Source organism: Rhea pennata, chromosome 3 (genome assembly GCF_028389875.1).
Source record: "Rhea pennata isolate bPtePen1 chromosome 3, bPtePen1.pri, whole genome shotgun sequence".
Taxonomy (NCBI): Eukaryota; Metazoa; Chordata; class Aves; order Rheiformes; family Rheidae; genus Rhea; species Rhea pennata.
This window is the reverse complement of record NC_084665.1, coordinates 31,882,416-31,908,564: the sequence shown is the minus strand read 5'-3', so window position 1 is coordinate 31,908,564 and position 26,149 is coordinate 31,882,416. Positions and strand designations below refer to the sequence as shown.

The 26,149-nt window shown below is 39.1% G+C and overlaps 1 protein-coding gene across 5 annotated transcripts in view; it reads right to left on the bottom strand.

The window, feature by feature from the left end:
- The window catches only part of TTC7A (tetratricopeptide repeat domain 7A), a 183,111-nt gene that overhangs the window by 72,312 nt on the left and 84,650 nt on the right, over positions 1–26,149 (bottom strand). For all 5 annotated transcript variants that reach the window (XM_062571935.1, XM_062571934.1, XM_062571936.1 and 2 more), the window contains one exon: positions 20,704–20,864. In XM_062571935.1, the coding sequence (XP_062427919.1) occupies positions 20,704–20,864 (161 nt within the window). The remainder of the gene's footprint in view (positions 1–20,703; positions 20,865–26,149) is intronic.

Below are 26,149 nucleotides of genomic sequence, written 5' to 3'. Positions count from 1 at the left end.
GACTTGCAGCCATTAATTTCTCTGTCAGCTTTGCAGCCATGGAGACTGACTTTACCAATGATGCCTTTTTTTGTCATGCTGATACCTTCCCACACACTCTGGATTTCCCATGGGTATCAGCCCAGCAGGCTGAGCTGATACCTTCACTACTCTCCTGAACTATTAACATGGGACAAAACCAAACTCAAGACATAGCAGTGATTAGCTCTGTGCATTTCCGCTTATATCAAAAGTGGTCACGGGATCCAAAGTCCAAGGGACTGTATTTTTCAATAAATCCATTATCTTCAGTATATGTACAAACACGCTTCTCTGAATTAAGGCACATGTGCACCCATTTAAGCATTTCAATTTAACTTAAATATTCTTAGCTCTTTTGGCACAAATATAATTAAATATAAAACAGGCCTCTAGATTTTCTTCTGACAAATTTCCTAACTATACACATCAACCCAAGGATGCTGCCTTCTACAGAATATGGTTCCATAGCTTGCATCCTTGACTACTACTTCAGTTCAAGGCTTTCTTACCAGACAGGTATACGCAGTTCAGCTGGACGCTAATATAGGTTAGAATTGTGTAGCTTTGTTTTTTAAAGGTGAAGTTTAATTTCTTAGGCTTTCTAGAAATGTTAACTTCACTGTTACACGTGTGACTCCAGCAGGTGCACGTTACACTGTACAAATAGGCTGAGTCACTGCCCATTAGCAACAATGAAAAAATCAGTATTGTCACTCAACTTGCCTGAAGTACCCAGTGTATTTCAGTAAAAACTGCCAGCAAAAACAAAAAAACTCAAAAGAAAGCTGAGAAATGTACCATGGTTTTAAAAAAAATGAAAAGGCAATCCACGGTGGATTTAGTCTAAAATCAGATTAATGGATTAGTTTTCTGCAATACCTGTTAACATCCATTCTCTCCACAATATGACAGCACTTTCATATGTGCTGAGAAAAGAAGACACGGTATTACAGATTCCAAGCACTGCCTCTGTAATGAAGAAAATCCTTGGGGAAAACATTACATTTTAAACTTTCAATAATGACAATATTTGGCCTTCTTTCAGGAATAGCCTGAAAACGTACCTCGGGAGAAAACTGTAAATACAACTTAAATGCTGGCTAAAACAAAACAGGCTTGATCGTTTGAAAAAGTCTCGCTGATACAGCACAGTCCAGGTGACAGGATTAGTGTTCTTGCATTTACTTATGGGTTCTTCACCCACAGATTACTGGTAGGGGTGGGAGGGGAATGGACCAGCACCTAGCAGCCCCTAACCTTAACGTATTTTTTAACAGCATGGTGCTTTATAACACTGCAAGCTCTACTGATTCCCAAGTTTAGAGCTAACAGCTGCAATGAAACAGGTACAAAGACCTAAACATTCAGGGCCAGAAGCTCAGCTGAAGGGAAGCAGCTCTGTTCAGCTGAAATGCATAGACTTCCATCAGTTTAAGACAGCTGGGGATCTGGCATTCAAGCTTCGAGAACAGCTCTGGCAGGCTGTCTTTCACTCCCCAAAAACAAGCACGTGTCAGACAAACCCAGACGGGAGGTGCAGGGTCAGGGCAGCACGATCAACTCGTACCAGCTGACTCCCTGCCTATCCCTTTAAATAAACCATTCGTTTTCAGAATTCTGTCCTACAAATTAAAAAATAAAAAAGGGGGAGAGGAGGCTCCTTGAAACATAGCCAGTGACTCACCCAAAAAAAAAAAAAAAAAAAAAAAAAAAGAAGAGAAAGAGGAAAGTGTTCAGTTCTTCCAAAGGGATACTGCAAATGAAAAAACGAAATGAACAGAGCAGACGACAAATAGCAAACCCCAGCCTTTCACATGAAAAAGCTTTATGCTCTCCTTTTTTCCTCCGTACGGAGAGATCCAGGGGCGTGAAAATGCCCCGTGTCCGTGGGACTGCCGGCTCTGATTGGCGCAGCAGCCCTGCAGCAGCTCTGCGAGGCGCCTGAGGTCAGAGTCGGCATCTCCTCATCTAATCCACGGAGGGAGAGGGAGAGGGAGAGGGAAAGCGGCCGGCCCGACCTCCTCCACACCGGCCCCTGCTGACATGACACAATGAAATCTTCGTGTTTATTCCATTTCATGCACCCTGTTAATTCAGTACAGGGCTCGCCGGAGAACGAGAGAACAGAGCATACTAGGATAAATCAGAAGTGTGTATTTATAATCTGTGCCTTCTGATATGTTAGCAGCATGTACCATCTTTTCCTTGAAATAAGTCTGAAGGGGAGGAACAGATGTCAGACTGAAAGCATAATAGTACTGTCACTGCCCTGTGTTTTACCATTAGGCATAAAAGATCCCTGGTATATGCCTCTGCTTTCTCTCTTAAATGAGACTGGCATGCAAGCTAGCTGTAATTCAGATCACACAATTTCATTTTTATTTCCGTATTTTCTAAACTGATTTGTCCAAGCCACAGGTACACCATTCTTCTCTGACCCCACTAAATTGAAGGCACTGTATTTGTATTACTATGTTCTCACCTTTCCTGAAGTAGCTTACTGAAAGGATAGCCAATGACACAATGCAGAATTCCTTATTTATTCCAAGGCAATTGAAAGTACTCAAGCTCTCCCAGAGTCAGGCTCTTTACCGATCTGATTGGTAGTTTTGCCTCAGGAAGGCTTAACAGAGCCTGTCATTATACATGTGATATTTCCTACCATAATTAAGTCCCTCAGGGAATGACATACAGAGGAAGAACAATTCAGTGTGCACCTGAAATTTGACATTTTGGAAGAGACTCCCAACACCAAGATGCACCCACATATATCTGACACTTGTGTTTTTCTTGACAGTAGATACACACCATAACTAAATCCTGTTGTATGAGAAGGGCTTAAAAACTGTTGAAACATAGAGATAAAATCAGTGTACTTTGTTCTTCAAAAGATTTGATTCATTAGAAATCCAGAAGGTGTTTAAAATTACCATCTACCACTTTACATAAGATGAAGTAATAGCTTCCTTTGGCCTTAATGGAAAAGATTCAGAGCTGTAATCCTTTTTCAAATAATTACCCTGTTCCTCAGGCTTCAGCACAAGATGACTCCGAGCAAAATGGAAATGGAGAGACTGGCTAAGAAAACCTCAGCAGATACATGTACCTGAATGGTGATGAGAGCACTTCCTTGCAGGCTTCTGTAAAGTCACAGGACTAAATTATGTTAAATTTAGAACTGTGAGAGCAGGGCAAGAGCACGCAGAAGTATCAAAGTCCATCTCCCACATAAAAGGGTCTTTGGAAAAAAAAAAAATTGTGAGGGGGTGACCGAACTGAGGCAGTTCCTCAAAGCTACAGTGGAGAATAAATGCTTTCACTTATCTTGTGGTTCTGACTCAGTTATGAGCCACTGTATGTGGCTATGAGGGACATGAGCTAATAGAGAAGGAAAAATTAGTGGGTGAGATAAAGAGCTGGCATAGCTTCTTGCTAAATCTGCCTTAGGAGGTACACAAGAACATTTTACTTGTCCAGTACCAGGACAGTGCAACTACACTGCCTTCCCCCTTACTCAGGCTATCTAGTGTTCGCCACCCAGTGCTCCTGGAAATCCTGCATCAGCGAGCAGAGATGATCCTCCTGAAGAGAAATGGCAGCATGAAACCTAACATGCTTGACTAAAGACTTCTGTGAATTCTGTCCTTGGGGTCAATTCCTGTATCGAGTACTCAAAAAGGCAGTCAATGAACTTTTCTGTCATCTTTTATGAGGAGGCCCTAGCGAAGTTAGTAAAAGCCAGACACATGAACTTCAGGACACTTTTAGCATGAACTAGACATGGAATGAATTCATTTGGAGAACCGTTAGCTTTGGTGGAAGCTGAAATAGATTTTTTAATGTTTCAGTTTTGTGACTGCTTATGGCACAACTAATGTTTTCCCTCTTCATTTTCTTTTTGCTTTTTCATTAATTTAAATAAGTTTCTAGGGTAGCTGCATTTAGCAGATTTGATGTGCGTATATATATATAGATATATTTACATATACATATATATATATATATACGGGTCTTTCCATTATACTTTCCCCATCCTCCTTCTCCTCCTCCAACTTTATGCCAAGATTACAGCTTTATTCTTCAGGTCTCTCCAGGTAAAAAATTATTTTTCAGGTAATGGCTGCCATTCAGTCAGTCTCAAAGCAGGATTTTAGTGTCATTCCAGTTACCCAAACAGCTTCATTTCTCCAGTGAAAACTGCAAATAGTAACACAATGTACTTCATTCACTCAAATATGGTGAGGTATGCTCCAGTAAATCTTACAGGTCCACATATTCCAGATTGCCATCTGTTCTGAGCGTAATTTGCTGTTTCCAGTGGATGCAATTCTGATCTTTACATTCACGATTACAGCTGAAGCACCAAGTACAAAAATATCACCTTTGCAAAGCCACTGCAAGGCACCCTAGCACATAAAATTCCCAAGCTCATAAAAGTTACCATCTAGACACTATTAAAGTTGAGAAACACAGAATCTACTTGTTCTGCTCCACTGGATTCATACCTCCCTTTCCTCTCCCACAGGCTATCGTGCCTCAGGACACAATCATGTGACAAGTTTCTCTTTTGCTGCCATAAATAATAGCTTAGATGCAACCTATCTCATCAAATGAGTCATTAGATGGTTTATTATCACTCAGGAAGGAGGTCTAAATTACAAGAGCGATAGAAATACTTGACCACTCTAAGCTATGCCTCCACCCACACCTCAGCCACTCTTTCTTAAGTTTCAGAGCACAGACCAGCCCTGAAGCATCTAAGACTATTTTTCATATGTGTGGTGGACTGGCCAGAGAAGAAAGGGACAACCTTAGAACCAGTGATTACAGCTGCTTCTCAGTCCCATGTACCCCAGGAACTGAGCTACTGCTGACTGCTCCCTTGCAATCTGTTTTGAACCCTGCAATGATCCTACAGGGAACTGTGATCTACAGTTTTAGATTTTTTTTTCTACAGAATCCAAAGGATGAATCTGTCCAATATGCAAGCATAATCTGAGGATCACAAATCAAGAGCACATGTAAGTAGAAGACACAATGGAGAAATTGCTCTACTCTTACAGCTGCTAGAAAACAGCACAAAGTTAAACAAACTCGTTAGAAAACAAAACAAAACGATATTTTGTAAACAGAGGCCTTAAACTTACTGCCTACATTAACTCATTCTGTTAATTTATTAAAACAGAGAAAGGCAAAAGTTCAGTTTTTCATCAATAATCTTAACTAGAATTGTGCAGCAAAAATGGAAAAGCCAGGCAGTCCTACTAGTTTTAGAACATTTCTATTATGGGATTTACTGCTGTAGCTGATTTAGGCAGGGAAAAAAAAAAAAAGTCTTCCTAACCTTCAAATGAAAGAGATGGATTCTGTAATATCTGGCCAGCTTTCTTTAATATGTAGAACTAAATTACTTTTATTTGGGTCTTAAAGATTATATTTGTCCCCTTAAGATTCATCCTTTTTTAATACCCCTCCCATCCCTTTTTAGCTTTATTAATTCATTTTAAATGAAATGTAGAACATAAGTCATATTTAACAGAAGATATTAAAGAGTCTAAGTCACAATTTTGCATGAACACAGGTGTTAGCTCGTATGATATGGTAAAATTTCTCATCTTTACATTCTGTCTCGCTTCAACTATCTCAACAACTTCAAACTGGTAGATTATTCTTCCCAACTTCCCAGCCTAATCTGGCATGTGCTATTGTTATTCCTTGTTAAACAGCTGTTCTGTTCTTCCTCAGTCTCAGTAGCATTGCATTTCACTGGTATACAGAGTCATCCCAAAACATTTTATGCATCTCAGGGATGTTGGGAAGTTCAAACACAATGTCTCTGGAAGGAGCTCAAGGCTCCTTTGATATGGTTTATTATAGTAGTACAGCATCAAGGAAACATGTTTTTGCAAGAAAACAGATTTTTGCTTCTTGTTTACTAAGAGACAGAGTTCTACAACTCAAAAAAAGGCATACTATTAGATTTTCTGATTTGAAAGAACAGCCTCAGAAATCAATATAAACGCTTCAGGTACCTCCTCTACCTTCTCACAACTCCAAAGAACAGACTTTGGCTTTCTCTTGCTTTAATTTCCCTTCTATTTTCCTCATCTCCATTTCATCTGGTGCCCTAAATAACACTGATACATTGACATTCACTTATGAGTGAATTACTAGGGGCTAAAAGCTGTTGCTTGAAAGAGGAATAGATGGGAGAATCCACTCTAGTGCAATAATGCATTTGGTTGTACTGGAGGTTCATATCATTAATTTAAGTCTCTTATCCATTTTCATTTTCTAACTACTGAAGAAAACAAGTTTAGCAAACGGCAATTATTAACAAATAGGAGAGCAAAGGGTCAGGATTCTCTTTAAAAACTTTGGTTTTTTTTAAGTCAGGATAAGGAAACTTGCAGGTAGACTGTCCCACTGTAGTTACAGCCTTGGGGAGTTAGGGCCAGGGGCCAGTACTGCAGATTCAGCTTGCTTCAGTAAATGCTTTGCTTCTTTAAACTGTCTTCCTGCTGCTAGTAATATTGGTTTGGCAACAGAAAACCTCTCAGTTGAAGTTTTATGGTACTGTTTTATTTACGGAATAATAACTCTTTCTGCCATTATATAACCAGGCTGTCACTTTAAGGCTCTCTGAAAACCTAAGGTCTGATTCCCTGATTTCCAAGGGAGGCCTATTCCTCTGGGTCACTTGGCAACTTCAGCCTTTTACTGCACCCTCAGCACATGCAAATTTGGTTAGCTGTGCCGATTACCACTTGGCGTATCCTGCATTACTTTCCTTACTCATTTTTCTATCACTTCTAACATATACAAATGAGCATACAAAACTGATATACGAACAGGATTTATTTATATACCCTCACTTAAATTCTATGTGCTCCGAATTCCCAAGCTCTATCTAAATTTCTAAGGATTTGCATAGTCTGCCCCTGCACCCCAGCGCGATCCCTCTCTGTTCCCCCTTCCCAGCCCTTCCTCCCCACCTATAATCCCGGTGACGGCGCTGCTGGAGGTCCGCCGGCACGGCCGGGTGCTGCACGTGCGCTCACCGGCCTAACGGCTGCAGCCAACGCAGGCGTATAATGGTTCGGCTCTACCTGCGCCCTGCTCAGCTGGGGGCTCGGGCCATTTACTTTTAGGAAACTTGTAGGAACTTAATTATGTTTGGAACTTCTACCACAATGTCAGAATTTGTTTCAAATAGGCCAACGTGTTCTAAAGTGTCCAAGGTATAAAAAGCCTCTTTCTTTAAGAAATAGGTTAAAAAATAAACAATATATTTAGAACATTTCCATTTGAAGGGAGGGGGGAAGCAAGCTCCTCCATAGGTTTTAGGCATAAGGAAAATATAAACACCCAAAGCAAACAAACAAAAATATCTAAAAACCTTTGAAAATACAGTAGTATGTATTAAAATAGCAATGCACACAAAACTGATAAATAGGCATATTTCAGGGGCTGGATCAGACCCTGATGTCCTGCTCATTGGAAATATTCCTTCATTAGCTAGAAACTTTGTTTTGTTACTATAGTTACTTTCACTACAAGTGGCCCTGACTAAGGCATGAGGTATTTGTTATATAAAACCGCTACGCAACTGCAGCCTTAAACTTCAGAAACTACCAGCTCTGCACTCAGTCCTGCTTGCATATTCTATTCACACAGCAAACCCCACATGCTTTAATACTGATTAGTGTGTACTTTGGAGAAACAGTTTAATGGCACTATTTAAGTCCTGCAAGCATAATCAACATTGTTCAAAATATATACCAAAACCAGAGTCAGTGCCAGAAGACTGTGCACAGAACAAGACAAGCAGTGATTTCCTCCCCAGACGATTATGCTGTTAGCAGCGGCTGTCATGCACAAGAGAAACTGGTGATCAAGTTTAATGAAATTTGTTCAGAGGCCACTGAATTTGATGGAAAAAGATGTATGTACCCAGTTAGAAGAGTATACGAAAAAGTATATCCTGCAGCATTGCAATTTTTTGCTTTGTCACATTTTTATCAACTTAGTTTGACAAAGTTTAACATTAGTAAGAAATATAAAATATCCCCCCTCCCTTGGCTTTTAATGTATTCAGGTTTCACAAATCTTTCTCTTGCTTTGCTGGGGGTTATTTTCAGCCTCACAAACTGATATTATACATAATCCTGGAAAAGTGTTCTGAGATCCCCAGTGGAAACACACAGATGACAGGACCTTACTTGTTAAGGTAATCATCTGATGCTGATATTCATACTATGTTGCAGTCAGATTCAGGCCATCTGCACAGCTCTCAACTGTATTTTTCCCCTACTTGGGTAGGGTAAAACAGAGCTGGACCAATGTGTCTTTGCTTCTCTTCATCTTGAAATCTAGACACTAAGCTTTTTCTTAAAAGGCCAGGAGTCCAAACGGAATCTGCTTGCAAGCGAAGATAAGAATTTGTAAGAGCTAAGGCCAGAAAATATATTCCTATTTGTACACTTGCAGTCTTCCTGCAGTAAGCATCTCTTTCAGGTTGAGGACAAACCAATGACTAGTGATTTTTCTACTATAGTGCTGCTGATATAGGGCTATTTATCTAATTTCCCAAATGACAGATGTAGGCCATATTTGCTACACAGCTTAAGCTTTAATCGATTCAAAAACTGCACAGGATTGAAAGGGTATCTTTCTATTTACTCTCCTTTTCCTTCCTGTGCTGACATTTTGTACTATTCTTAGTGTACAGAAATCAGTGGTGTTAATTCCAGAGTTCACACATCAGAGGGAGCATTTAGAATTTATTCATTCATCTGTGAGAACCTGTATAGGGTTTTGTCTTTAATGACAGATTTTTTTTTCAGCCATGACATTATTTGCAACAAATCTTGCAGTATATTACAGCCTCCTAAGTGCTGAAGAGCAAACCTGCCTTATCTTGTAAGAAAGATGATTTCCTTAAGGTACTGTTTGGATACAGAATTGCTTCATCAGTTCTTCCCTGTAATAATACTGCTCACAGTGACACCTAAAACTGTGATTTCTGGCTCTCTTACGTCCTGCAACCAATTCCAGACTAATGGCCTAGCCTATGTAGGCAAATAATAAGTACCTGCTGGAATACGTAATTTGTGAATATTGCTTCTTGCTTTTTGTGGCACTGCAACATTTATGCTGTACCTTTGCTTATTCTGTGTTAGAGAAAAAAGAAATTATCATTCAGCTACAATATTGCTTATAGCTAGAGTTCCCAGACTCAGCATACATATCTTGTAAAATTAGGCACTGGTTCTGCCATGCACAGAAGCCAATTTAATCAGATCAAAAGTGGACAATCAGCATATCTAAAATATAGTTTTTGCCTTAATAATTGGCAAGAGATCCAGGTGGAGAAATGAGTAAAGTCTAAATTAATACCTGATGCACATGTCTGAATGAAAAGACACATTGCAAGGATTATATGTGTTTTTAGTTTTGAATTTTTAAGGAATCTGAAAATTTCCATAGCGCCAAAAATCTGTACTAGAATTATCTACAGGCTTTTTAATGCTATTACTGCAGTTGAATTAGCTGAATAAAATATCCCCACAGCAGTTTATTTAGATACTGTCCTTCACAATCATTATAGGGCTTAAGAAACAAACTAATATGGCAGAAATTTATAATATGCCTTTCTTTTTCCTGCCCCCCCAACATCTGACTGAAAGGATGAGTCTATATTCTCTACTCAGTACAGAAATTCAGGATTTAAGCCAAGCTTGCTTTGTTCTCTTCCCTTCTACAGCAATTTAATACTTTTTAAAACAATGAAAGCTGAATTTGGATGTGTGAATTTTGTCTGCAAAGAAATAAGTTTAACGGAATTGTAACAAATGTAACTGGGCTTTGCACAAAAGCAGTCTTTAGAGACGCAGGACAAAACATGGCTACCAAAGCCAAGAAATACACACTGTATGGGAGGACAGGAAGAAGGGAGGAAAGAAATTACATCAAAGGCCCTAGGCTTTCAGATGCACGTTTTCCTGCCCTGAAATACCACAGATGGTGCGCACCACACACACAGACGTAGATGCGCGCATGTGGCACACCCACACCCACTTGACCACATGGATGTCATTACCCTATAGGATCTCCCATCCTCTTCCCCACAAATATTTTTGCACAAGAATATGTCCCTGCTAAGCAAATCCTTGACATTTGTAGGTGACCAGGGAAGGAGCAGGCAATTACCAGTTGTCCCTGAGAAAATAACAAAGAATTCCAAGGCAGCTGGTAGAGTCAGCTTCACCTACAACTGGCTGTTCTTTCCCTGAGCTCCTTGCCATCCTATGATAGGTACAGCAAATAGCTGCCTCTTAGGAGTTAAAATTTAAAATCATTTGGTGTGAAGGCTCTAAAGATTGCATCTATATTGAATTCTTTTAAGTGGGCTAGACAATAAAACCTTCTTCAAACTGGCATTTCCAGACTGTCAGTGTGCAGTCTCTTGATTAAGATATGACTTTGTTTATACCCCTGGCAACAAAGGAGACTCCAAGCATTTCCATTTGCATTAAACTAGAGTAATAAACAGGAAAATACTATCCCTTTTAGTTTCAGAAGAACATTTTTGATTAAAAGATAATTCAGTATATGTAACCTGATTCCTACATGCAATTATATATGAAGAAACCTTAATTCACACAAGTACTTGAGATGCAAAAAAATTCCCAAACAATAAACTCCCACTACAACAGCACACATCTCTGAACAACTTCTACAGAACAGACCCATAACCACAGCTCACAAATGCAGAGGAAGTCTTTCCGCTCTCCCTCACAGGAACCATTCTTTCTGAAGGGTGTAGGAAGGACAGAGATTAAAGCAATCCCATACAGACTGAAAGTCACTCAGGAATGAGAACAGCACAGCCAGCTGGCAGGCACTGCCACAAACTATCCCGTATGAATGCTGCCTCTAGGCCACTTACCAGTGGTTTCCTGAGGTGCGTTTTAATGGTAATTTTGTTTTGTTTGAACCCACTAGGAGGGATCTTTATGTCTTGTGGACAGCTCTGAGCATTAGCTCATGTCTGGTTTGTGCAAGCCAGAAGAATCCGACCTTTCACTCTCAGGGTCTTCTACCTGCCACCTCGTCCCAGTTACCATAGACTGTTTTACCCATCTAACTCACAGTCACTGCAGCTTGTGAAGACATATTTTGGGCTAGTTAATATCTAGCTTAAGAAGTGCTGCATAGTTCAGAGCAGCCTACAGGGTCCAACAGACTCGGGATCACGCATGCAAACAGCTGGGCAGCTCACTTGCAGAGACCCATGTCACCATGGTGACTGTGTCAGCGAGCTGCGCTGAGGCTGCCTTGGCTCTGTCTCTGAGGAGCAGCCCCAGCAGTGTGGACATACCCGTTGCAAATGGGGCTCTCTTGTATGCACCAGCTGTTTCTCACTTCCAGTGAGGAAGGGCTTGCAGCAGGCATGTATCAATTCTGCATCCTTATTTGGCAGAGAGCAGTCCCTCCTGGCTGGGTCCGCGATGCTTGGCATGCACACCTGGGGGGTTGGCAGATGCCACACGTGCCTCTCCTCAAGTGCCATTTTTGCAACACTGTGTCATAGCTGATTCTCCAAACACTTCCATTGTAATGATCTGGAGAGGGTTGAAGAAGCCTTGCTAACCTTTAAAGACGATCCTAGCATCGGTATTGTACTCCGTTGTTTCATGCTGACCGATGTTATTCCTATTCAGCTAAATTTCTACTTCAACATTATAAAAACAAAAGATTTTTGCCTTTGCCCTAGCACAGCAAACACCTGGTTTCTGAAGAACAAGACAAAATGACTGGTTGCAGGAACTCTCGAGGTTAGAAGCTGCTTCTTTTACTCAACACAGTTCCTTCCAGCTCCCTTGTCCATCCTTGGAAGGACTAATGGGCCTTCCCTCTTGTTCATTGCAAGTATTGCAGTGGCATGCTCTACTCTGAAGTGGGTTCAGAGCCCCATTGTGCTCCATATTCTACCGACACCAAAAAGACACTGACCTTGCCCTGAGAAAACACAACAAAAGAAAAACAACAGAATAAACTGCAGTCATCACAAGTGTTCAGACAGCAGAGGCAAACGGCGAGATTCCAGCCAGAAAAGCATTGAGAGGTCTAGCAGTCCTTTCACTATGAATTTCAACAGTGTAACTGCTTACTCATACAATCTTCATTTGAGATGCTGGTTACCTGCCTCCTGTCACTTCTCCAGATGACAGAGACGTAAGCAGCAGAGGTCACTGCATTCATTTTCACACCTGCTAGATCTCCAGCAGTTAATACTTCCAGCCACAATGCTTAAAAACATAATTCCACACCATACTTAAGTGGTCCTCAGTCAAATTTTGCCAGCGAATGTAGGAGAAAGTCTGCTAATGACAATGACATCGGATCAGATCATTTAGCCCTCCATCATTATCTTTGCCTTTCTACTCAGCAGTGATTTCATTAAATATGGAGTCTTATTTAGAAACTTACTGCTAAGGAATATAGGTAGAAGAAAACTTCAGGCAAAGATTAAAAAATGAATCATGTTTTCTGTTCTGTGCTGTAAAAATGTTAACCTACTGAGGAATGTCTTGATATCTTTATTTTTAAAGACATGTTGATAATGCAGTTCTACTTCCCAATCTCTTGCTTGATTACAGTATTTCCATTCATCTTTTTCTTTCCTTTTCTAATAGAGACTGAAGTACTGAGTAATATGAATATTGACTAGTACTGAATAATATGACTATGTCTGTTTAAATATTTGGTTCCGTACAGACATTACTGACAATGGCAACAGAAGCAGTATTTCTGAGAAAGTGAGGAGTAAAGGCTCTCCCTATTTTCAGAACATAAAAAAACATTTTGTGATTTAAAAGTTACTGTGCTTAGTTTCTTTTCCCTGATGAGTTCTTCAGAAAGCCTGAATACTACTCCCTCCCTCTTCCTTTTGAAGAAGAAAACAATAAAAATCCAAACGCCTGTGCTTTTCTCATTAGATAAATACTCCCAGGACCTTAAAGTAGAAATTGCTCAAATCCAAAATTTCCAGATAGAAATGAAAATACATTTCATCGAAGGATTAGGGCATGATACTCATCTGAGAGAAATATGGTTTGTCTGCATTGCAGACTTCTTGGAAAGTCATTTACTGCACTGAAGAGCAATTTGCTAAGCATGACATCCATGCCTCTCTGTATGGGGGACCTGTATTTTCCTGCAATGACTGTAACAGCCAGTGACTGCTAATAAAGCTGATATTCTTCATTTTGAAATACAAATTCCCAATCCAAAACTGAGACTCTTGATCACCTTATATGTGATCACCTTGTTTTAGCAGTTTCAAAAAACCCAGGATTGCTTGACAAGGAAAAAATAACTTATTCTCTTCCCCTGCTCCTCTGGTGATTGCCTTCTGAACCCGAAGAAACAATTTCAGATTACCATATTTGTATGCTTGACAGCAGACTTTACATAGCCTTCACCTTCACTAGATGTACAAAAATGAAAAACAGCCATGTGGGGCATTTTCCCCCTTTCTTTATGCGTATAATAAAACAATTCTGAAAGAGCTGTAAGGTTCTAATAGTTCTGTAAAGCAGAAAGTGCTGTGTGAAGATGCTAGCTATGGAGGCACTGCATGCAGTCCCTCTGCACATGGGTGTAGCCGTCTTAGAATCAAGGAGAAGTTAAGGACTGAGCTTCCCTCACACACACCACCACATCTCTTGGTTCTCTCTTTGATTTCCAGGCAGTATGCATGTCTCAGTTCCTCCTTCAAACCTCCACTACTCACGTCTAACTTTGTAGTTCACAAAAACGCCTAGGGAAAACACAGTGATCCCATTCCCCCAAGTCCCTGCTCACCTAGGATAGCCTAGATGTGGACATCCTCTGGCTAACCTTCAGCCAGCAGAATTCCTGGGGCAACTCAACTCATTGCTGCCCAGTCAATACATACAATATTCTGGCATTCAGCATAGTCAGTCAGGTCTCCTAACTAGTTCCTTTGAATAGAAAACAGAACACCCTGCAGCTGTTCAAGAGAAAATGATATTTATCAGAAATAAAAGCGTGCATGTGGGGACTAATTCACTGATGTGACAGAAGTATACAATGCACTGAAGAAAGCCAGCAGGAACTGAAAAGCTCTCTTTCCTTCATCTAAGTGGGAAAGTACTGGCAAGAAGTGAACTGCACAGGACAGGACACGTGAGTGGAGGAAACTAAAAATGACGTTCTGCCTTTTCAGAAAACAGCCCTTCCTAAACCTCTGCTGAATAGTCAGAATTCATTCTGAGAATTAAGGCCTGACTCATCAAGCAAACACAAAGAAACAATGAAGATCAACAAGTACCTTTGTTAGTTATTACTATCACAGAGTGGTTTGCAGGCTTCATTTTCAGCCAGCCAATAAACAGTCACTAAACACTAAAAATAATGTTAAGAACAAACTAACAACCTTGCCCTGAAAACACATATTAGGAATCTACACGAAAACCTCCAAAATCTGAACTTAAAATCTCAAACGCTAAGTTACTGACATTCCCCTTGGGAATTTCTCACTTCTATGCAAATAAATTGCCTGTAAATAGAGAATTTCATAGATATTAATGGTCTCAAATTAACCATGGTTTTTTCTGCATTTTGGTATTTATTTCTGTTTTTACAGTAAAGTCTATGAATTTGCAGACCTTGTATTACCTCTCTAATGCCAAAAAATGCATCTACAAGCAGAGTTGCTCACTACAGAGGTCTTAAATGAACTGAGACACTACGCATTTATTCAGTCAGAAGCAGGAAAGAAGTTATTATGAAAAAAAATTGTTTTAATTTAAAGACTCAAATTATTGCACTTAAGGTTGGAAAACAGCATGACTTTTTCTTTCTTTCACACTACATCAAAAAATAAGAATGCAGTAGGTTTCTACTGTAACCATTATTTAATTTCTTTCAGATGTATTTTGAAACCTGTGCTATGTGGGAATGGGATTCTCTTCAATTACCACTGAATCCACCCATGGAATTTTAAGATGAATCAAGATGTACACTAACACCCATCTCTTCCTGGCATATACAGATAGGAAGAAGCTAGAGGCGTATTTATTCCTGCTGTAGTAGGATGGTGCACAGAAGGGTATCATGCTCATCTGCTAAAGTTTTGTCTTGGATCAGACTGTGAACCTTAGGAAAAGGCACATACATACATTCGGCACGTGCCGAAATGGGAATCTGGTCTTGGATACTGCAACACAAAATTTAATTCTGTTTCTTCCTCGTCCAGGAGTAGTAAATAATTCAGGCCAAAAAAATGCCCCAAATGGAAAAAAAAATTGAAAACTAGAATTATTTCAGTTTTAAGTATGTTGTGTAATCATTACTAAGAATCAGGAGATTAGCTTAAAGAAAGAGTTACAACTATCTTGACACAAACATTCTAGTATAGACTGGGAATAGCACAAAGGTTTGCAAACCAGTAGCTTAGGGACAAATGCCTCCTTCTCCCCATGTAGGTTTAAAGGCAAAAAGATAGTTCTGATTTACAACTGTCAACAATACGTCAACAGCCCATAAAGCTGTCGCTTGAAGGAGGTATGAATTGTCTACTTTCAACCTATATGAAAGAGCCTGACAAGTAATGGGGAAAGAAATCAACTGGAGATGCCAGTTTAATAATGCATTTTGAGATCTTTATTTTACTTTTTTTTCTGTAATGATTAGAAGCACATGATAATTGACATTGCTTATACACTATAGAACAGTTCTCTCCACAGTAACAGTCTGCAGCAGACTATGACACATAAATCTTGCCAGAAGATTACTTCACCTGTCCTTAATAAAATTAATGTGGTAGTGATGAAGCCAGACATTTGCTGTCAGTAAACCCTTCCTAATCTAGAAGAGGACTTTGTATTTTGAGGGTTGGTTGAGGGCAAAAAAAGCTTCCTGCTAAAACAACAGCAACAGAACTACTATACAGTGCATACAAAATACATGCTATACTATACAACGCAAAATTTATTCTTTTTTTATTGATGGTCTCCAAGATATGCATTTAATATTTCTTGGTCTTCTGAGCTTTTTGCACTGCATTTACAGTAATTATTTTTGGAAGAGCAAATATCTCAGTAAAAGAAAAGAATTTGTATTTGACAGCCACTTTGCTGTGAAACACCAATCCATCCACCTCTTTTTGAGTCTTTGCGTGTGGAATAGCAGTGCTTCCTGAATGTTTTCTGCTATTTCTTTTTAAAATTAGTTTTGAGAAATGGAAAGCAACAAATCAGTGACTTACAGTTTAAGGAGAAGAAGGAACATTAGCAGCTATGCATTTATTTAAAAGAGTTACAACTCTTGCGCCAGATGCAGAACTGCTACAGATACAAAGACGTGATCATTTAACGAAACTTTCACTGTCACTTTGGGCAGCGATTTGAGACTGTTTTGCTGTTTTAAGTTGTTAGGTCCTATGAAGGTATTGTTCTAACTGATGAGGCATACAGGAGGGAAAAAACAAGCTGAGAAACAATGGAAACAATTCTGATAAGCAGCCTGGGAGCAATTATAAAGCAACAGAGTATCTGTAAACTTGGTATCTTACCTCCCACCTCAAACAATGTACAAATCTTATTATTTTTTTCTGGTGATGGGAATAACCCATTTAAGAGCTAAAAGGTGATCAGAAAGCCCAACAGTCTTTGAAAAGATTGTGAAATTAGAAGGATAAAATCAAATTTTATACTAGCAAAACAAAGTATCAGCATCCGAAGGGTGGACTGTGTCAGTCAGTCTCTGTGACAGGTTCTACAGTATGTCAGACCTACGGGACTTCTGCATGGAACATCTTGAAAGTGAGATGTGAATACAGACTTTACAAACGGAAATTCTTTCATTCTATATAAACAATACACTATTTTAAGAATATTGCTTGGAGGGTAGAGGGGACGCTCACTAATATTATTGCTTTCAGCTAACTCTATCCCTAAGGCAAACATGGGGAGGCAATCGCAGTGGATCCTACATAAAATACTGTCCAAAACCTGGCCTAGGAGTTGGAAAAAGCAAAGGACTTCACTTTAAGGAAGGGTTATGATGACCATCTTTGACCTAGAGAGGAGATACCTTAAACTATCAGGAGTATTCCCTTCCAATTAATTCAAAACAGGTCTGCTTATTAGGTCTTAAATATAATAGGCTTCCAAGCCCAAACATGCTTATGCTCCTAATGAGATATGCCTGTGATAATGCCATGAAGAATAAACCAAAAGCAATTGGAGGTTCTGCATCCATTAACTTACTGTAAAAGCTTATCAATATTGACAGGACATAAAAACACTAAATTTTATCCTGGACACTGCTTCTATAGGAGTCAGTGCTTTTTCAGGTGATATTTCCCATGTGAAGGTTGTTACTACTTCTATCTTTCATAGTCATAGCAAGGCGATGTATTTCTCCTGGTTCACTCCATCTTGCAATGTTTCCAACACAGCTAGCTCTCATCCTTCCTCTATCCAGTCCACTTCTGTCTTTGCTTGACAGTATATGCAAGTGCTCAAATTAAGTCATTTGCTGACTGCAATGTAATGCATTTGTTATTATATGTAGGTTTTCAAGCAGAAGCGCTTTTCCTAAGTTCCCTTTTCTGAAGGAAATATGCTTTGGGATATTCAGCTGTTCTTCAGTATTCTTCTCCAAAACCTAGATCCAAAACAATCCAGGTTATCTCTCAATTTCTTCAGTGTCCACTTTTGTATTTCTACTGCACCACACAGAGTGCAGAACTGTCAAGTAAATGCACAATGTAAAGATTCTCACAAGAAGCACCGCTGGGCACATTTGGGTCAGTGTTATGGGGCTCATACCAAAGGACATTGCACAGTAGCTGAACAATGTAGCCTATTTTCAAAGCAGCTTGATCCACTCTAATCAACTCTGTGACATCCTGAACAATTCTTTCTTTAAAATATGTATGAAAATAAATATGAAAGAGTTCAATATGAGAACAAAAAAGCAGGAACACACTCAGTTTAATTGCATGCAGCTAGAGACCAGGGAAGCAGTAGGAAATGTCAGTATTCTGGACCAACTAAGACCTTTTTTTACGTATTATTCTTTTCTTTGTTTTTTTGTTTGATACACATCCATGTAATACATTTTTTGCTCTCTACAGAGCCCTAAGGTTCCTTAATGCATCCTTCATCTTCTTTTCTTGATACATGCCATCAAACTGTACTTCCTAACAGAGTTGTCATTAGGAACGGAGCCCCCAGGCACCAAATTACACAGTTGCCTGGTTCATATCAATAAGAATTTGGAAAAATGCTCAACTACTTTTAAACAGAGCTTTAAAATCTTGCAGTTGACGTTTCCTACTTGCCTATACTATTATATGAAATATTCTGTAGTCATTTCATGCAGTAGTAAAATTTACTACAATTTTTCTTTAAGGCAATTATAACTAGAAATGCACAATAGCATCACGTCTCTCCCTTCAGAGAAGTTTTACAAAGCAGTGAAGTTCTCCTAGCATAAACTGTACTTCAGACCCCTAGAAGGTCGAGAACTATTTTAAATTTGGTCCAAACTGCAGATTTGTTCTTTTATTCTTGCTCTCCCTGCCCTCCCAACCCCAGATTCCTATTCTTCATTTTTTTTAGAAACTCTTCTTCTTTTCTGTCTTTTAACTCTGATATCCCTTCTCCTTTCTCTCACTCACCAGTTTAATTTAGAGAAAGTCCCATGCTGATACGCCATGCAGCCAGAGAAGCAGAGGCAAGAAGCCAGTCTCCTGTGTCACTGCGTAACTGTAGATGAGTCCTGTTGCCAGCTGTGTCACATATCACAGCTCACGCAGGAAGCAAAGAGGGGTTCTTCCAAGAGCACATATTATAGCATGTCTGTGATGTGTCTAGGAGCAAGCATGAACCTGTGGCTTTCAAAACCAGTATTAATCTGCTTCTCCCAGAAACAACATACTTTGCTATTCCTTGGCAGGTCTTGCCATACACAAAGACTGGGAGAAGGCAGGAGAAAATATTATTTACTGCTTCAGAGAAATCAGATCACCAGACACCCCAAAGGAACCCACCCAGCAGCCCTCCCAGTTGCCTTTGTACATTCTCTTTTCTTTTTCATTTTGTCCTACGTCGACACATAAATTATTATGCAGCACTAGAGGAAAAATCCTGAACTTGATGTACCAGTTGGTTGACCTGACATGGCAAACACTCTGTTCCTCATATAAACAACCATTTTCTTCTTCTACCTAAGTCTTACCTATCTTTGAGTGTTTGCAGTCCCGAGAATCATTTGATCTTTGACTGTATGGCATGAGGTCTTTTACTACGTTTTTATCTTCAAACTACAAAATACAGCAAAGCAGCCACTAGAGTATTCTTTGTCTCAGTGATATCCATGTTCACATACTAAACAGGTCTTAATGGAAGAACATCATTTCAAGAGTTTTTTGATTATTAATTTTCACTGCATTCTCCAAGATATGTATTGACAACCTTAGCTATTCACATACACAACCTAAGCAACCCTAGAGGCCCAGGCAGGAATGCAGTTTGGAATGGCAATAGGCAGATGACAACAAAAAATATTTTATGCTGATATAACATCACAGACCTAGAAGATCATGAAGTATTCATGCTCATATTTAGATGGTGTCAGTCTCACTGATGACCCTTCCTTTTGCTTGGGCCTAGACAGTTTCTCACTCCGCTTCTGGATTACACTTCAGGCCATCACTCCCTCTTGTCACTGATATACTCACCAAACAAGCTATCTGAAGACAAAGTTATACCATTTAAAATCTTCAGTTAAATACAGGCAACTCTGAAAGTAAGCTGGGCATGCAACAGCATCTTTTGCAGTTTGTCTGAGAAACTCAGCTAGTACGCAATCACCAGAAAATATTACAGTAGCTTTAATGTTTCTACAGAATGGACAAGAGACACTATTTTGAAAGGTCATGACAGTAAATTGCAAGGAATTGTATTTATCTCCCTCAGACGGATGAAGGACGGAATCACATACAGAGTAGTGCAAACCTCTGGTTCCAAGAAATCTATGCTGGTTCAAACTTGGTCTTAAACAACCAAACTATTTTTTCAGCTATACATTACAGCACATCATTTTTGACTAATCTTTTTCCCTAGCTGTGCTATCACAGCAAATTGTGTAATACATGAGCATCAAAAGAATGGTCGAAACATGAAGAATCAGTTTCTCTTTAACCAGGAAGTTTGTCAAATTATAAAATGATTTGTGATACAGACAGACATCATCATAGCTGTCCCATCCTCACTTTTCCACTTGTGTAAAGTGACGTACTAAAGAGTATAGTGAGATATATATACATATATATATATATATGTTTCTATGTATGTATGTATAAGAAAAAAATCAGCACAATACAGACAGACAAATACTGGAAAAGTAAACAAGCAAAACAATTAATTTTAAACACAGAAAGACCGTGAAGACACAAGACAAAAGAACAGCTTGACCCTCACAAATTTTCGTTTTACATTCCATTTAAGAGTGGAGTAACACACTGGTAACACGCTTGGCTTATCAGGTTCCCTGTGTACAACTGAGGACAACAAAACTAGAGAACAGATCGTTCCTGGATGTATCGAGTCATATAAGAAAATGTGTAATAACTCTTACCTAAAGCTTTCTGGGTATTCAACAACAGCCATATTGATGACATCCAGTGCATGCTGATAGTGTTTCTGAGCTGAAAAGAGGAGGGCCAGCAGATGAAGTGAATTCATGTCATCTTTGCACAGTTTCAGTGCTTCCTGAAGATGATCAATGGCATCAGAAATCTGAAAGAAGGCACAGAAATGAAAAAAGAGAATCGTTCTTCTTTCAATCCTACATCGGATCCCATTCCCAAAGGTAAGAACAAATATAGTCAATAGAAATTCTCAATAAATCTTACTTAGGCACCTTACCTTACAGAATACTGTTAGTATTTGAACAGTTTGCCAAAATTACAAGTCTGCATTGCTTGAAAAAGCACACATATTCCAAAAAAAAAAAAAAAAAAAAGAAAAGAATAAATCAATTTACAAACAGGAGCAGCAGCAGATCTGATCCCTTCTTCGCCCTCTTACTTTGACATGGTGCTTCTATTCTGTAAACAGATCCACTATACAAGCCTAGTTCTCAACTCCATTTTCTAGGACAGAAAATGTCACTGAGTGACAGCAATACACATTTCTGCTGCATTTTGTGTCTTGTGATGGCTGTACAGGACCTTTCATGATTTGGATCAATAAAATAAAAACTAAGTATGAATGTTAAAGTGTAAAAGAGTCAGGATTCAGAATGCTGTCAGAAAAAGAAACATCTTTGCTAGTAGGTAGGTAGCTAAAGAACAGTCCTGACACTCACAGTAGCAGCATATCAATAGAATCAAGTCCCACTTGGCAGAAAACTTAACATCTATAATGAATGCAAATATATCACATGCTGTCTGTGATCTGATACCTTATTTTAGCCTATCTATTCAAAATAGAAGTTCTTAATAGATTTTTTCCCCTTTGGTTACTGGTTTTATACAGAAAACTTTCTTTTTAAGATCCTCCAGTGTCTGAAATTAGTCTTATTTAAAATCTTCCTGCTCTATATTTGATCCTGGAAGCCTGAAGCAAACAAAATAGAAAAAATGTGTAATTTTCTTTTTTTCATATCTTCCTCCTCTCCTCCTTTAATGGGTGCAAAATGCAGTTCCTTCTTTCCTGCCATGAGAACTTCCCACCTAGCAAAACTCTCCTCTGCAGATGTTCTCCTGTCTTGGCATACTACCAGTGTGGAAATCCTAGGGCTTCCACAGATCGCTCTGGAAAACGGATTGCACGCTGCAAAGCAGAGAAACAATTACACTGCTTACAGCTACAATGGAGTTTGCTGATCCCAGGTATACTTCTGTAAGTGTGGTTCATATTCTGTTCATGGGACAATTTCATCCTAACATCCAAATGATTTTTAATTCTTATTGTGCACACTCATGCCAAGGTACTTAGTTACACTGTTCTTGCTGATCCATCTAAGTCTGGAGCTAGAAGTGACTGACCCATAGACTAACCCCAGGCTGTCATCTAGCCCACAGCTTCAAAACTGCTGGATATCCTGGCTGAAGTTCAGGACAGGATATGTGACTGAGTTCTCAGCTTTAATCAATTACTGCTTGTCAGCTAAGCTACTTGAATCAACTGCATGTGTTATTATAGTCTACTGCAAGGGTAAAGTAAGCACATTGGCTTAAATCAACAGTGCTCCCTCAGCAGCTTCCTAGAATACTTTCTGTACTTTGATTACTATGTTAAAAACACAAACATTGATAAGACAACTCTGAATCAGGACAACCGATATGAGATTCTTGAGAGCCCAGATATGCCAGTCCATACAGTTTTCTGTAGGTACACCAGAGGTGTATCAACTAGACTTGCTAAAACAAAGCTGCTGTCAAGACTTTTATTACACTCCAGATTAACAATATAAACACTTCTCACTTTTTCTATTTACTTCCACTATCTCAGACTTGCACAAGTTGTCACTAAGAAATTCAAAGTTTGTGAAAAAAATGAGCTTATTAGAAGAAAAAGAAAATCTGTAAAGCAAACAACTGGACAGAGCCCTAAGCAACTTGCTCTAGTTGACCGTGCTTTGGACAGGAGTTAGATCAACTGACTTCCCAAAGGTACTTTCCAACCTCAACTATTCTATGATTCAAAGACTTGGAAAGATAATCCTAATTTGCTAGTATAAATCAGATGGAAGAGTAATATTTGCAACTGGTGCCTTTACTGCAGGACCTCAAAACTATAAAGATACTTGACCTGATTTGCACATGAATGTGCAAACTACATTATTGTGACTTTGCTTTATACAGGCAAATGCCTGCTTGATAATCACAGGACTGGAAGTTCATATTCTTAACAGGCCAGCTGGCAGCTGGCTCTCATAGAGGTGTAATGTGTATGAAGTGAAGTAGCACAAAAGTCAATTGTGGTCACTCCTGCAAACCTCTGCCTGCTCAGCAGATAGTTAAATACTGTTGAAATGGATGTAGTCCAAACTAATTTCTCCCTGTACTGTAGCATAGGGCTTTCATTAGTTGCATTTCATTTCAGTGCTGGGAGACAACTCTTTCCCTCTAGTACCATCAGATTATCAGACTTACAAGCAATGGCTGTTTTGGGAAGTTGATCACTCTTCCCTGACACCTGACTGCTTAACCCAAGAAGATTTCTCAGTGCTGTAACATCATTAGTAGCCTACACAGAATTCTTCTCCTGCTGCATAATTAGAAACAGAGGACAAAACGCACATGAGAAAAAATATCCTTTAATAACATCAAGAGGCTCCATCTCTTTACTAGAAGCATTATACAAATCAACCTGCAACAGACGAGATGAAACAAAACACAAACTATATCTCTAGAACAATAAAAGCAAAATATTTGGCAGTAGTTAATGCAAATTCTTTTGAAAAGCAGAGATCAACTTATCTATTGCCACGGTTTATTTATTTAAGTAGCTATATAACATTAGAAAGATGGATGTTGGCAACCCAGATGGTACTTTCAAACTTCAAGGTTGTATCAGAGGTAGGCTGCTAGCATAAATTCCCTACAAGTGCTTTGCTTTAAAGTAATCTTATTTCAGCTGGACCACAAATCCTAGTAGGGCCTACAATATGAAGATGCTACCCTACTCTGGTTCATTTTTCTGTTAATGAATGTAGCACAAATGTTCTACATGCCATACAGGTATATTATTCAAATCACACTGATTAAGAAGCAAAGATATTACAATATGCCTGAAATAGCATCTTGCAGCACTACCAAAATAATAGCATACTGGATTGTTTGGGATGATGCCTCTTATAATAGAAATTATTTTGACAATGCTATATGTTTCCTTACAAACAATGCTGTGATGCTATCTTTGCAGATGTAAAAAGGAAAACTGTATGAGCATTAAAAAAATCACAACAGTAGAATACATTTGCAAATTTAGAATAATAAATGAAATAATATTTCATAGGCAGTGAATCTAGCTGAGTTTTCAAGTCTTTTATTCTGCGTGGCTCAGTCCAGCAAAACTGCTTATCAGCGATGAGTTGTAGGTAAAAAACTATTAAATTATTAAATCCTCTCTGCTTCTCATTATAGCATGGGCATTACAGAAAGTTTTATGTACTGGCAAAAACTTCCATTAGAAATAGACTTGCAACACCCTATCAAAACTTCAGGAAAGCAAGCTCTGACATTTTTGTGACTTGAGTTCTTATTTAATTCTTAGTACAAGCTGCTTTCGATCACCAGAAAAATCTAGACCAGGACTTAGACAGAAAAGCAGCATGTTGATGTTCAGCAGAAGAGGGACCATTTGGTCTGGAAGAAACATAAAACAGAGCTATCCACATTCAGCAGTCACTGAAAGAATTACATCTTGATAGACACTAAAACTGAGTTCCTCTCCTGGGGCAAAGAAAAGACAATAGTCTCTTCTCCTTGCAATCAGAATAAAAACAGTAGGAAGAAAAGCCGAAATATTTTCTCTAGTTTTCTTAACCAATGTTTATCGTATTTTTACATCCAGACACTCTGGAAGACAGTAGATGTTTTTTGGATATTGCCACTTGAAACTTCAGGTCTGTTGGCAGCCCACAGATGAAATTGATAAGTGAGATCTCTAATTCTCAGCTGCTGGCCTCTGGCTGCCTTTCCCCTCCTGTTTTCATGCAAAGAAAGGTCAAATGAAATGAAACAACATTGACACAAGCTTTAAAATGGTAAAAAACTCATATGTTCCAGTTTACATGGAATTCAAGGTCAAAAAAAAGAAAGAAAAAAAAAAGGGAGAACCAGCACTAGAAATTAACAAGAGCTCTGACTCTCTAGAGTCATCTCCATAGAAACTGGCCTGCTAAAAAACAAGGAAAGACATTAAAAGCAGTGAGCTTTAAAATGTTCATTCTACCTTGCTTTTGCTGATCTAAATGCTGTTACCACAGAAACAGGAGAAGCAGCAGAACCAGCAGCCAGGAGTTGGAAGTCTCATTTGTCAAACAGCTTGGCTGGCTGCCAAGTGTAGATCACCACCACAGCAGATACTGACCTTGGCCTGATGGCACTTCAACTTTGGGAAAAAAATAGAATGAGACCCTCCTAACAGAAGAGAGTGCTTTACACTCCTCTGTATTTTGGTGAAAAATCTGCCCTAAAATGTCATGGGACTGATCCAGGCCCTCTGGGAGTCACTGGAGTCCTTCCAGTGAGTTCAGCAGTCTTTCAGACATAGAGCCACACACACAAATATAAGCAGTATTTGTACTAGTATAACATCATCATCTCTCATTTTGGTTGTTGACAGTATTCAGCCATTACCCTGGGAAAACCTTTTATAACCATCCATTCTTCTTCTCTTCATGTTCTTGTCATGGGTCAGAGCAAAGCTCATGCTTTTCCGTTTCCCCTTCTCCCCTGCCCAGCATTGACAGAAACAAGCACTATTGGAAATATTTTAGAGTCTTCAAAGAATGAAGAATTGCTCAAAATCTGCTTGGCACACTGCTGGTCAGCTGCCTCTCTTGCTTTGTTCTGTGAAAACGCTCTCTTATCTGTGCAAGCGGATACCTACATTTTTCAGTGTTGGGTAAGGTACCTCATCTGTTGACCTTGACTATGGAAACAAAAAGGCCTATTGTTGAGAACAACATTCAGGTATTATAATATAGCCAATTGCGTAGAAATGGCCTGATTTGTTAGTTCTGCTGCACAGCCTGATGAAAGCCCTGTGACATTCAATAGTTAATGCAATCTATCAAAAAAAAAAAAAAAAAAAAAAAGCAGCATCATTTATCTTTCAGTTAATCAGAAAGAGAACATGTTTGATACTTCAAATAATTAAGGATATTAAAAATGCATTACCAAATGTTTATCATTAACTAAACTGGCAAAAGAGGAGTAGGCTATTTTACAGCAGTCTAAAAATAAAGCTGTCTCAGGTATCTCCTCTCTCTCCAAGCACGCCTTAAAGATTTATATCTCACTAGATGGGGAAGAGGAGGAGCAGCATAACAGGGGTCGCACTGATTC